Here is a 13,830-nt window from a genome sequence, read left to right on the forward strand (position 1 = left end):
ACCGACCCCAAATGGGGTCCCGACCCACAGGTTGAGAACCACTGAGTTATACTGTAAATGTTGGAGTCAGTTGACTTATTGATAAATGTGGCCCATTTTTTAAAATCCGTCCTCCAATCAACAGTTCTCTGCAGAAACGGAATAACTGCATAATTTTCTAGATTCGAAAACATAAAAATGAATGATTCCATAATTTGAAAGATAAAAGGAAATAACTTGTCTCACTTGTCCTCTTCTGACTTGCTAAAGAATTTGTATCTACCAAGGCATTTACAAAACCTGATAAGTCTTCCAGAGTTAAAGGGTGTATGCCGGAAACTTGATAAATAATGAAGTTATTTGCATGAAAAGTGTATTCAAATATTTCATCTAGCTTGAAACACCTTTGTACATTGTTTTAAATCCAGTAGGAACCAATGTCAAGGAAAGATTACATTTTCAGAGATAGTACCTTCATGGAAAACAGGACGATAAAAGAGAGATGTACGCATTAGAGCAACTTCTAAGATTAAATTGGATAATGAGCATAATTGCCTTCAACACAATCAGATTCGAAAGATCAAAAGCAATAATACATCAAAGTCAACTAAATTAGTAATGACCTACGGGAACTTGAATCCTACACGGTAGCAGGAGCCAGATGTTAGATTCTTACCCTATAACTATGCTTTTTTTGTTTTCATTGTGCGGATGCTGCAAGTTTCCCAACTCTTTCTAGACCAGGGGTGTCAAACTGCCGGCCCACGGGCCAGATGCGTCATAGCGAAACCACGCCCACCCCATTGCCGGCAGTGGCAAGAGTCACGATACGTCGCGACACATCACGTGACGTTGCGAGTTTGACATCCCTGCTTTAGATCATAATTTTATAGCCCCATCACCCCTCCTAAAATAGACCAGCCTTCATTTCTCATGAGCATTGGTCTTTCTAGGGGACGATGGAGAATAAGATCAAGTAACTTTGTACACCTATACATTAAGAGCAAAGCAACATGGCTATGAAGCGCAAAAGCAGATGGGCAGGGATTTAAGCCCTTCCTTCTTCCATGGGGAGAAAAATGAACCTTGAAAAAAAAATCAACTTTCATTTTAATTTTCTTATCTGTCTGTCTGTCTCTGTCTGTCTATCAATCATCTATCATTTCTCTATCTCTCTCTCTCTATCTATATATCTATATATCTGTTGTTGTTGTTAGTTGCGAAGTCGTGTCTGACCCATCGCGACCCCATGGACAACGTTCCTCCAGGCCTTCCTGTCCTCTACCATCTTCTGGAGTCCGTTTAAGTTCACGCCTACTGCTTCAGTGACTCCATCCAGCCACCTCATTCTCTGTCGTCCCCTTCTTCTGTTGCCCTCAATCTTTCCCAGCATTAGGCTCTTCTCCAGTGAGTCCTTCCTTCTCGTTAGGTGGCCAAAGTACTTGAGTTTCAACTTCAGGATCTGGCCTTCTAAAGAGCAGTCAGGGTTGATCTCTTCTAAGACTGACCGGTTTGCTCGCCTTGCAGTCCAGGGGACTCGCAGGAGTCTTCTCCAGCACCAGAGTTCAAAGGCCTCAATTCTTTGGCACTCAGCCTTTCTTATGGTCCAACTTTCACAGCCATACATTGCAACTGGGAAAACCATGGCCTTGACTATACACACTTTTGTTGGCAGGGTGATGTCTCTGCTTTTTAGTATGCTGTCTAGATTTGCCATAGCTTTCCTCCCCTATCTCTATCTCTATCTCTATCATCTCTATCTCTATCTCTATCTCTATCTCTATCTCTATCTCTATCTCTATCTCTATCTCTATCTATCTATCTATCTATCTATCTATCTATCTATCTATCTATCTATCTATAATAAAGGGGAATATTGTAGCTCAGGATTGACATGAGGGGTCCTTGGTGCTCTCTGAGCTTGCTTGTTTTCTTGCAGACATTTCATTACCCAAACTTGATAACACTAGGCATTAGCACTGATGATGTTACCTAGTTGGGTAATAAAACGTCTGGAAGAAAACAGTCAAGCTCGAGAGCACCAAGGATTTCTTCTCTTTCTCTCTGTCTCTCTCTCTCTCTTTCTCTCTCATCTCTCTTTCTCTCTCTTTACCATTATCTAGCTATTTATCATGTGTTTTTCCATAGTTTGTATTACCAAACTAAAGAAAGCCCTAAGAAACCCAAATCTTTGTTAATCTGAAAATGAGTCATTAACAGACTTATTGTATCTGTACTATATTCCTTGTGGATAAACCTTGGTCATCACCTAAGGTTTTATCTTTATTTAAAAAAGTTTTTGGCATAAATACAGTCCCTGAAATGAATATATCAAGCAAAGCCCTATTTATGAGCGTCTTTGAGAGCAACTAAAAGCAAAACATTTTAAAGCGTCTCTTTTTTCTTTGTTGAAAACCTATATTTTCTGTGGTGTTTTAAATGCAGTTCCTTAAATGAACCTAGCAACCATATGCTATTTTGGGTGATTTGTAAAAAAAAAAAAAAAAAAAAAAAAAAAAAAAAAAAAAAAAAAAAAAAAAAAAAAAAAAAAAAAAAAAAAAAAAAAAAAAAAAAAAAAAAAAAAAAAAAAAAAAAAAAAAAAAAAAAAAAAAAAAGCCCTTGAAGGAAAGAAGAACTTTTTAAGATGACCGTCAGCTTTTTGAAAAGGAAGTCTCTTTTTTTAATGTTTAATTGCTGACCCTATAGAATGAAGCTGATTCAAATCTAATGGGTACAGCAAGAAAAAGGAACATTTTTTAAAAAAATGAGTATATTTATAATTTATAAGGCTGCGCAACTTAACATTGCGTATGAGGCAGTGTCCAGATTAAAATAAGTGCAATTGCTAAAATAATAAGAAATAACATGCTAATAACTTTAATATGTGGAGCACACGTATTCTAACTCTGTGTTTCTCAATCTTGGCAAATTTAAGACAATGGACTTCCAATTCCCAGAATTGCCAAAGGTAGAAAAATGCTACCTAGAACTAAGGAGAAACTTCCTGACAGTTAGAACAATTAACCAGTGGAACAACCTGCCTCCTGAAGCGGTGAATGTTCCAACACTGGAAGTTTTTAAGAAGAGACTGGACAGCCATTTGTCTGAAATGGTATAGGATTTCCTGCCTGAGCAGGGGGTTGGACTACATGACCTCCAAGGTCCCTCCCAACTTTATTTATTTATTTATTTATTTATATTTATATTTATATTTATATTTATATTTATATTTATATTTATATTTATATTTATATTTATATTTATATTTATATTTATATTTATATTTATATTTATATTTTTTTATTATTATTATTATTATTATTATTATTATTATTACTGGCACTGCAGATCAGATAGTCATGGGTTGGGAGCTGAACTGTAATTGAATATGGCGGGGTGGAACTCTGGGCATGTGCAAAGTGCATTCTGCAATCTAAGTATTTATGCACAATAAAGGCAGGGAAGTGTGATTCAGGATGGTGTGTGTTCAAGGCCAGCAGTGGGGAGATCTGAGTTCGGATGCTACTTAGACATGAAAGACAACTCGGTTATTTGGGGTCAGTCCTTCTCTCTCAGCCACAGAAAAAGAAGGAAGGTGCACAAAAAGTATAAGAAAGATGCATCTCATCTTAATTCCCTTCTGATTATTTTTGCAAATGAACTGTAGAGTGATTTTTTGTTGTTGTTGTTCCAAATATTGCTAAGAAAATTTCATGGACTCGACTATGAAGACAGCAGAAGTTGACTGCAGAAATTCAGGTGAGCCCCAGATGGCAGCAGAGCGACGGAGAACTCTCTGCTACCACCTGAGGGTCATCCAAATTTTTGCAGCAGGACAAAGCAAGTTGAAGAGTTGAGATTGATTTCCGGGAGATAAGCAAATTTTAAAATAAATAAATGCAGAATTACTGACCTGGCCTGATCCTTGAGTGATGCTAACACCTTAAAGGGTGGGTGGGTGGGTTGGAGATCTTTGGCTTGACTGTTTGGTTTCTAGATGGGGTCAATAGTTTTGGGATTTTAAAAACAAATTCAGAAATGTGCTATATTTCTGCAGCCCGCAACACGTTCTGCTCAACTGCGTTTGCGAGAGCGCAATCAAGTGTCTGCACGGTTGCATTTCAGTAAGGAAACACACCAGGATAGCAAAAATGAGATGGTGATAATATAATAAAACATGCTCAAGTCTTTTGCAACCCAAGGATGATACAGGTAGTCCTCGACTTACGACCACAATTGAGCCCTGTTGCTAAGCGAGACAGTTGTTAAGTGAGTTTTGCCCCATTTTACAACCTTTCTTGCCGCAGTTGTTAAGTGAATCATGGCAGTTGTTAAGCTAGCAGCACGGTTGTTAAGTGAATCTGGCTTCCCCATGAACTTTGCTTGTCAGAAGGCCGCATAAAAAGTATCACGTGATCCCGGGACGCTGCAACCGTCATAAGTACGAGTCAGTTGCCAAATGTCCGAATTGTAATGACGTGACCATGGAGATGCTGCGATGGTAAGTCGTAAGTGTGAAAAACAAGTCATAAGTCACTTTTTTTTCAGTGCTTCTACGTAATAATTTTGAACGGTCACTAAAGGAACTGTTGTAAGGCGAGGGCTACCTGTGTAGGGTCTCCTGCTTGAGTAGGGGGTTGGACTAGATGACCTCCAAGGTACCTTCCAGCTCTATTTATATGTTACTTATATGTAAGGATGTAGGTCTATACATATGTTGTATATAGTATGTTTTAAATGTGTGTCATGTATGTGTTCCACTTTGAGAGGAAACAACTGAATTTCATTTTTAATGTGTGCCATTGTGCCCACAGGAAAAAAAAATGACAATAAAGGTTAATCTAATTCTGATTGATTGATAGTTCCTCTGCCCCTTATCCTTTGAGGATAACCCATGGCATTTAAAAAAAATAATAATTAACTATTTAAAATGTCCATCTCTCAGCCAGGCTGCGGATCTCAACTGCTCCACTTGCTTCCCTCCGGCAAACAAAGGGTGCGGGCGCAATTCTTTTCCCAAAGGAACCCGGAAGTCACTCCTCGTGTAACCCGGAGGCCCCTCTATAGTGTTAAACTCTAGGTCTTCCGCGGCGCGTTCCGGCGCTCCTGTGCGGAAGTGACGCACACCGTTTGACTGCGGGATTTCCGGTCGAGCCGGAAACGGCCGGGGGGCTGTTTTTTTTCCCCGCGGGGGAGGCGAGATGGACGTTCTCAAGGCGGAGATCGAGCGGAAGCGGAAGCTGCTGGAGGAGAAGGAGCTGCTGGAGGTGAGGGCAAAGGAGCAGGCCAGCGCTGGCCTACCTCGCAGGGCTGTTGTTGTTGTTGGGAGATCGCCTTCGGGAGCCCTTGGAAGCGGAAATTCGGATTATTTAGAGCAGGGGTTCTCAACCTTGGCAACTTTAAGACTTGTGGACTTCAACTCCCAGAATTCCTCAGCCAGCAAAGCTGGCTGAGGAATTCTGGGAGTTGAAGTCCACAAGTCTTAAAGTTGCCAAGGTTGAGAACCCCTGATTAAGAGCGAGAGATGGCATTAAAAGGGGAAAGAACCCGATTGTCACCCTTCTGGCTTCCCTTTTGGGGTGCAGGGAGCCCGGGAGGAGCCGTCCTCTCCCACCCTAGCCTACTTTGCAGGGCTGTTGTTATTGGAAGATCGCCTTAGGAGGCCCTTGGAGGAGGAAATTCGGATTATTTAGAGCGAGAATGCGTATCAAAGTGCGGGGAGCGCTTGTTTTCCCCTCCCTGCATCCCTTTTAGGGTGCATGGAGCCCTCCCCGGCCTGTCCCAACCCGGCCTGCCTCGCAGGGCTGTTTTGGGGGAGAAAATCCTGGAAGGAAGAGGCTGGAGTCAAAAAAATGTGGCCTCTAGAGGAAATAAACCAATATTTAGGGGGCTATTTAACGTATGGCATAGCAAACAATGCTAATTATTTTGTTACCATCAGATCCTCCCATGCTATGTAGCACGTCGGGCAGCAACCAGTGCTAATATATAAAATATATTAATCTTTTGCCTTGATTAAGAAAACACGGTAAGATACGAGTGTTAAAAAAGATCTACCTTCAGATACCAGAGTCTAGGCCAGCTAACCATCGAAGCCCAGCATGGTTTATCTGAAGAAAGAAAAAAATCAGAAACTCATTCAAGAAGCCCTCAAAGAGCACATGAAGCCCGCCTGGTTCTGGCCTAGCAGGATGTCCAAATCCAACAATCTGATGGTGTTACCTAGTTGGGTCATGAAACGTCTGCAATGAAACAATCAAGCTCAGAGAGCACCAAGGACACCTTCCGAGTGCGCTTCAAGGTGTTGATTATCATCTTTAAAGCGCACCATGGCATTGGACCTGGTTACCTCCGAGACCGCCTTCTGCCACAGATTACCTCCCACCGGCCGATACGCTCCCACAGAGAGGGCCTCCTCAGGGTGCCGTCAACCAGACAGTGTCGGCTGGCGACCCCCAGGGGGAGGGCCTTCTCTGTTGGAGTCCCCACCCTCTGGAACGAGCTGCCCCCAGAGATCCGGGTGATTCCGGATCTCCCCTCCTTCCGCCGCGCCCTCAAGACTTGGTTATTTCAGCGGGCAGGACTGGCCTAGGGGTATTTTAAATTGGTTTTAACTAAATTTTAGTAGAAACGGCCTATTTAAATATTTATTTTTAATCATTTTCTTAAATTTTGTATTGTATTGCATTAGTTGTTTTTAAACTGGCTGTAAGCCGTCCTGAGTCCTCCGGGAGAAGGGCGGGGTATAAATATAATAAAATTCAAAAATTCAAATTCAAAAATTCAAATTCAAATTCACAGTCCTCTTCCTCCTCCTCCTCCTCCTTTTCTCCTCCTCCTCCTCCTCCTCCATTCCACAAACCCCATTGTCTCCTGGCATTGGTGATGTTACCTAGTTGGGTCATGAAACGTCTGCAATGAAACAACCAAGCTCAGAGAGCACCAAGGACATCACAGTCCTCTTCCTTCTCCTCCTTTTCTTCTCCTCCTCCTCCTCCATTCCACAAACCCCACTGTCTCCTGGCATTGGTGATGTTACCTGGTTGGGTCATGAAACGTCTGCAAGAAAACAACCAAGCTCAGAGAGTACGAAGAAGAGCACAATAATAATAACCCTCCTCTTCCTCCCCCTCCCCCCTGCAAACCTCATTCCTTTCAAGCACTGATGATTTTACTTATTACTATTGATCAGTACTGATGATGTTCCCTAGTTGGGTCATGAAATGTCTGCAGGAAAACAAGCAAGCTCAAGAGAGCATTAAAGACCCCACAGTCATCCTCCTCTCCGCACACTCCGCTCTCTTCTAAAATTGAAGATGTTACCTAGTCAGGTAATGAAAGGTCTGCAAGAAAACAAGCTCAGAGAACACCAAGGACCCCACAGTTCAAATCTTTCAGCAAACTCCTCTCCTAGCATTGATGATGTTCCCTAGTTGGGTCATGAAACATCTGCAAGAAAACTTCCAAGCTCAGAGAACACCGAGGACCCCTTGTTTAAACCCTGAGCTGCAAATATTATCTTTTATTGGTAAATCCAGCCTGTTTTGATAAGGGGTTACTGGGTGTAGGTCAGAAAATTGTACGGGGAAATTAGATATTTGTAACTCAGGGTTGACATGGCGTCTTTGGCGCTCTCTGATTTTGGTGGTTTCCTGCAGACGTTTCATTACCAAACTAGTAAGAGCAAACCTCCCTCTCTAGCACTGATGATGTTAGCTAGTTGGGTCATGAAATGTCTGCAAGAAAACAAGCTCAAGGACCCCACAGGAATGGGTATAGTTTGAAAATGTGTCATTCCGGTTTAAAACACCCCTCGTGTGTTTCTCCCAGAAGCAGATTGTAACCTAGTCTTCACCACATTTTATACTGCAACACCTATAAAATTACTTTTGTTTCAACAAAACGGTTCCCAATAGAGTACTTCTCATTTAAATACATTTGGGGATAGAATGATTGAATATGAACATCTAAAATATTACAGCTCACTTTACATGTATTGCATAGGTGGGTAGGGGTTATTGATCACTCTGTGTCTAAAACATGCATTGTTAAAAAAAAATCGAAGGAAAAAAAAATGCAAGGTTTTGCTTAACATGATGTGATTTCTCTCTTTCAGGGAAATAAGAAATATTTCAAGCGCAGCGAATTAGCCAAAAAGGACGAAGAGGCGTATTTCCAAAGATGCGGTTACAAGGTATTGGCTTCCTGTTCAAGTCAGCGTCGCCGTCCGTCTAGTTATGCGGATTCTCTTTGGTCCTGTATTAAAATATATTAATCCCAGTTATTTCTCTCATTCTGTCACCTGCACTTTAGCCAGTAAGTGAGACGCCAACGAGAGAGGTACGAGTTCCCGAGTTAAGTTTGCAACGCAGGAAGAGCCGTGCATGGATATGCAGCTATTTGAGTTTTTTTTTATTTTTACTTTGGCTTCCTGTATCCATCCAGGGCATGAGGCTGCTTGAGAATGAAGCTGCTCTTATTTTCTTTGTGTTGTGCCCACCAGGCATGCAGAGTGGACCTGATTTAAGCAGTCCTGCTCTTTGAGCCAAGATCAGAAGCTGTTAAATTGCTGGCTTGATTGATTTTGCCTGTCAAACCCAGCCTCATATCGATCGGTATTTCCTTGGCTCGAAAGAAACAGTTTTACAAAGGGAACGGAATAATAGCTTGTGTCTTATTATTCTTGTGTGTGTGTGGAGATTCTCAGTCCTCCAGGTCGTGGTTGTCCCAAAGGTGCTTTTTCCAAAAGGCAACTGGATTTTCCTGATTTTATTTTTCCTGCAAAAACATTTTGTTTCTCATCTCATTCTTCAGTACAACGATTGGATGAAAAGCGAAACGTTTTCAAAGGAAACAGCCAAGAAAGTCCAGTTGCCTTTTGGAAGAAGCATCTTTGGGACTATAATAGCTTGTATTTGATCAGCTAGGGGAAAATAGTAATAATACAGGATACTTCAGAACAAATAGATAATCTAAAAGAGTTTTTTTCCCCCTCCTTACCTCAATCTGAGCAAAAGCGATGTGGGTGGTTTAGTTTAGCAATTTGCATTATGGAAGGAAAAGAAACCAACAGGTTCATCTCTCAGGAAGTAGAAGAATGAACATGGAGAGAATGCAGTCTACAGTTATCCTGACCAAATCTGTGGCACAGATTTCACAATTGAGTCAGCGGCAATCGAAACTCAATAATAATAATAATAATAATAATAATAATAATAATAGTAGTAGTAGTAGTAGTAGTAGTAGTATATTGCCCCCCAACAATCTGGGTCCTCATTTTAGATTAGAATAGAAAATAACAACAACAACAACAATAATAAAGTTGGAAGGGACCTTGGAGGTCATCTAGTCCAACCCCCTGCTCAGGCAGGAAACCCTATACCATTTCAGACAAATGGCTGTCCAGTCTCTTCTTAAAAACTTCCAGTGTTGCAGTATTCTCTGCTTCTGGAGGCAGGTTGTTCCACTGGTTAATTGTTCTAACTGTCAGGAAGTTTCTCCTTAGTTCTAGGTTGCTTCTCTCCTTGATTAGTTTCCATCCGTTGCTTCTTGTCCTGCCTTCAGGCACTTTGGAGAATAGCTTGACTCCCTCTTCTTTGTGGCAGCCCCTGAGATACTGGAACACTGCAATTCCAGCAACCGTTCCTTATATGTTTTAGCCTCCAGTTCCCTGATCATCTTTGTTGCTCTTTGTTGTTACATATTTCAGATTTTAGGAAGTTTTAATCTTAAAATATTCTGGTTTTAATGCTTAATTTTATTGATTAAATTGTATACACTGCCCCGAGTGATGAGAGGGAACTCTGAGGAAATGGGAGGTTATGAAACAAAATCAACAGCAAATAAATAAATGAATAAAATAAAATTGATTTCGAAAATACAGGTAGAAAGTTGGATTCAAGTTGGATGGGATTCAATGGCCAGAAATTCCACCGGGAAAAGAAGATATTGCTGGTTGAAATACGACATGCATAGTCACAAACAATTTCCATAAAAATGAGAAATAGCCAGATATATTTTAAAAATCGGTCTGCCCAGTAAGCTTTGAGATGGTACTTAAAAGTGATCTGAGCAGGGTGGAGAACAGTTAATCCAAACCCAGTAACTTGTAAAAGTAGCAAGAGGAAGGATAAGATCCAGAGTGAGCCAAGATCGAGGATTTTAAAGGATTTCCTCAGCTAAGAAATCATAATTGACAAAAAGTTTATCCAGGAAGGAATATTTTTCTTCTGAGGGAATATGACAAGAGAAGAAGAGATGGATGCTATTTGTTATATTGAAGAACAGAGAAATAACTAATAGGAAAGATCTGGTTTTAGTAAATTGAATCTCTAGTATTGCAATATGGTCAGATCACAGTTTAGTCCAGGGATCTTTAAACTTGGCCCTTTTATGACTTGTGGACTTCAACTCCCAGAATTCCTCAGCAAGGCACGCTGGCTGAGGAATTCTGGGAGTTGAAGTCCACAAGTCATAAAAGGGCCAAGTTTGAAGACCTCTGGTTTAGTCCTTGCAGTTCAGTTTGGAAAAAATTCCAGTTAGGCTAACAATGTAGACCAGGGGTAGGCAACCTTGGCTCTTTTATGACTCGTGGACTTCAACTCCCAGAATTCCTGAGCCAGCAGGGAGTCATAAAAGAGCCAAGGTTGCCTACCCCTGGTGTAGACAAAATCAATTTCCTAAGGAAATGTTCTAATGAAACATATTTTTTGAGATGTTCCAGCTCATCTGAATGACGCAGAGGGCTTCGCGTGTACACCTTTGTTACCCAGTGCACAAATACCTGATAATATTATACCATCATAGATGCTTTTTGCTTTGCTTACACTGGCTTAGCTTATAAGTGTCTGGTTGGCTTACAGATTTGAAAACCATGCATTTTATGTTTTTGCGAACAACCATTGCTTGCAGCGAAAAGTCCAGCTGATGGAAGGATTTGCAACTTTCCCCCCATCTTGGGCTTAATTTCACTGTTTTCATAACTTTCTTCCTGTTTCAGAGGTGAATGCGTTATGTTTGTGACATGCTAACGCAACATAGGACATTATTTTATATACCCTGAAGATCTCTTTGCCTTTTGGAAGTTTTGAAATATGTCTTGGATTCACTCAGTTGGATGGAAATGATGGATGCTGTAATGCCAGCTTGTGTTAGCCTAATGCAGGGGTAGGCAACCTCGGCTCTTTTATGACTCGTGGACTTCAACTCCCAGAATTCCTGAGCCAGCCATGCTGAGGGAAAAGGGAGAGGTTTCCATGCTGAGCCGTGCTGGCTCAGGAATTCTGGGAGTTGAAGTCCACGAGTCATAAAAGAGCCAAGGTTGCCTACCCCTGGCCTAACGTATAAACCAGGGGTCTTCAAACTTGGCCCTTTTATGACTTGTGGACTTCAACTCCCAGAATTCCTCAGCCAGCGTGCCTGGCTGAGGAATTCTGGGAGTTGAAGTCCACAGGTCATAAAAGGGCCACGTTTGAAGACCCCTGGTATAAACACACACTAAATATACTGCTCACAAAAATAAAGGGAACATTTTACCCTGGAACTGAAGGGGTTTACGTTCCCTTTATTTTTGTGAGCAGTATATTTTCTGCAATGGTTTTCAGTTGAGAAGGTTTTTTTGTGTTGTGTTACTTGCAACCAGAGATATTTCTGCCTCGGTGGCATCCAGAGAGTTCTCGACTGAACAACCATTCATTTAGTGACCGTTTGAAGTTACAACGGTACTGAGAAAAGTGACCTATGACCGTTTTACACATTTAAGACCATGGCGGCATCTCCCTGGTCACGTGGTCAAAATTCGGACGCTTGGCAACCAACTCGTATTTACGACGGTCGCAATGTCCCAGGGGGGTCACACGATCCCCTTTTGCAAACTTCTGACAAAGTCAACGAGGAAAGCCAGATTCACTTAACAACTTAACTGCTGCAGGGATTCACGTAGCAACTGTGGCAAGAAAGGTCGTAAAACGGGGCAAAACTCCCTTAACAATTTTGGCCTCAGTCGTGGTTGTAAGTGGAGGACTGCCTGTACTTTTATTTTTTTTAAAAAAAAGCAACAGGAATGGGCCCAATTGATAGGCAATCTCTTTCCCCCCCTCTGCTTCCATTCTTTTCCTCTCTTTCTCCTTTAATTAAGCTGCAGATTGTGGTTATGTTTGGACTAGCCAGCTTTGTTGGTGCAAACCAGAGCTTGCCTCCCAGCACGAATCGAATTATGTGACAGAGGTGGATCTCCTTATGTTCTCTAACGTGACATGTGTAAACCATGTACATTTTTAAAGTCCCCGGTTACTTAACTGTGAAAGCATCGGCTCTCAAATCTTAACCGGTTCCCTTTACAAAAATATTTACTTTTAATTTTTTTTCAATAGTCCACGTCCTTCGTGAAGCTGGTCCAGAAGTGTTTACCATCTAACTCTAGCCCTTTGATGACTTGTGGACTTCAACTCCCAGAATTCCTCAGCCAGGCAGGCTGGCTGAGGAATTCTGGGAGTTGAAGTCTACAAGTCTTAAAGTGGCCAAGTTTGAGGACCCCTGAACTAAGTTAATGAAGAACCATCATTTCTCAGGCGAGAGAGAATCGTTATGTCAACCTAGATCAGGGGTCTTCAAACTTGGCCCTTTTATGCTGGCTGAGGAATTCTGGGAGTTGAAGTCCACAAGTCATAAAAGGGCCAAGTTTGAAGACCCCCCTGCTCTAAGTGTGTGGAGTTTTTGCGTCATTTGTAGTAACTGACTCAGCCTGGAACAATGATGCAGTCCTAAAAGCAAAAGAAGTGCTAACTCAACGATTTTATTGGGCGTTCTAGAAGAAGTTCTGCTTCTCTGCCCAGCTGCTCATTGTTCGGTGTGGGATATCCATATTTCTGTGTTCGTATTTAAAGCTGTGGGTTATGTTGTACTCCTCGACGCTATTTAGGTCAACGATGAGGCAGAACAGGACGAAAACCCAGCGTCTTCAAATCCGGTGCTGGAGCTGGAGCTGGCGGAGGAGAAGTTGCCCATGACTCTTTCTAGACAAGAGGTAAAGCCAAAGGATTTGGACGTGCTCAGATTTTAGCTACCCCTCACGTCGTAGTTGGTACGGGCCACTCATCACCCTGGGGACTGTTGTCCTGCCCGTCCTGTAGTCTCAGAGGGGATGGAGAGTTTTGAGAGCACCACAAGTTGCTAATCTTGTGTCATCGGGACAACGCTTCCTGGGTCAGGAGGCAGGTGAAGCAGTAGGCTGGAACCACCCCCAATTTTATCTTATTAAGATTGCCTGGATGCCCCAGAGGTGATGTTGGAAATTCCACATTAAGCTTGTGGCTCTCTCTCTCTCCCTCCCTCCCTCTTTATCTGTCTGTCTGTCTGTTTGTCTGTGTCTGTCTGTCTATCATCTATATCTATCAACTATCTATCTCTATATCATCTATATCTATCTATCTATCTATCTATCTATCTATCTATCTATCTATCTATCTATCTATCTATCTATCTATCTATCTATCATCTCTATCTATCTACATCTATATCTATCTCTGTCATCTATCATCTCTAACTATCCACATCTATATATCTATCATCATATCTATCTATCATCTATCTCTATATATAATCTCTTAACTATCTATCTACATCTACAGTTGCAAGAAAAAGTATGTGAACCTCTTGGGATAACACAGAGTTTTGCATGAATTGGTCATAAAATGTGCTCTGAACGTCATCTAAGTCACAACAATAGAAAAACACAGTCTGCTGAAAATAATAATGCACAAACATTACATGTTGCCATGGTTTAATTGAACATAACATGTAAACATTCACAGAGCAGGGAGGAAAAAGTATGTGAGCCCCTAGCCTAATGAC

General features: G+C 41.5%; 1 protein-coding gene across 1 annotated transcript in view; it reads left to right on the plus strand.

Moving 5' to 3' along the window:
• Positions 1 to 5,177: 5,177 nt before the first annotated feature.
• Positions 5,178 to 13,830, plus strand: part of PRPF18 (pre-mRNA processing factor 18) — a 17,666-nt gene continuing 9,013 nt past the window's right edge. The window contains exons 1-4 of the mRNA XM_015826427.2: positions 5,178 to 5,246; positions 8,096 to 8,173; positions 12,899 to 13,003; positions 13,110 to 13,258. Coding sequence (XP_015681913.1) covers positions 5,181 to 5,246; positions 8,096 to 8,173; positions 12,899 to 13,003; positions 13,110 to 13,258 — 398 coding nt within the window. The 5' untranslated portion in view covers positions 5,178 to 5,180. The remainder of the gene's footprint in view (positions 5,247 to 8,095; positions 8,174 to 12,898; positions 13,004 to 13,109; positions 13,259 to 13,830) is intronic.

Source organism: Protobothrops mucrosquamatus, unplaced genomic scaffold, assembly GCF_001527695.2.
Source record: "Protobothrops mucrosquamatus isolate PMUCROS unplaced genomic scaffold, P.Mucros_1.0 scaffold3128, whole genome shotgun sequence".
Classification (NCBI taxonomy): domain Eukaryota; kingdom Metazoa; phylum Chordata; class Lepidosauria; order Squamata; family Viperidae; genus Protobothrops; species Protobothrops mucrosquamatus.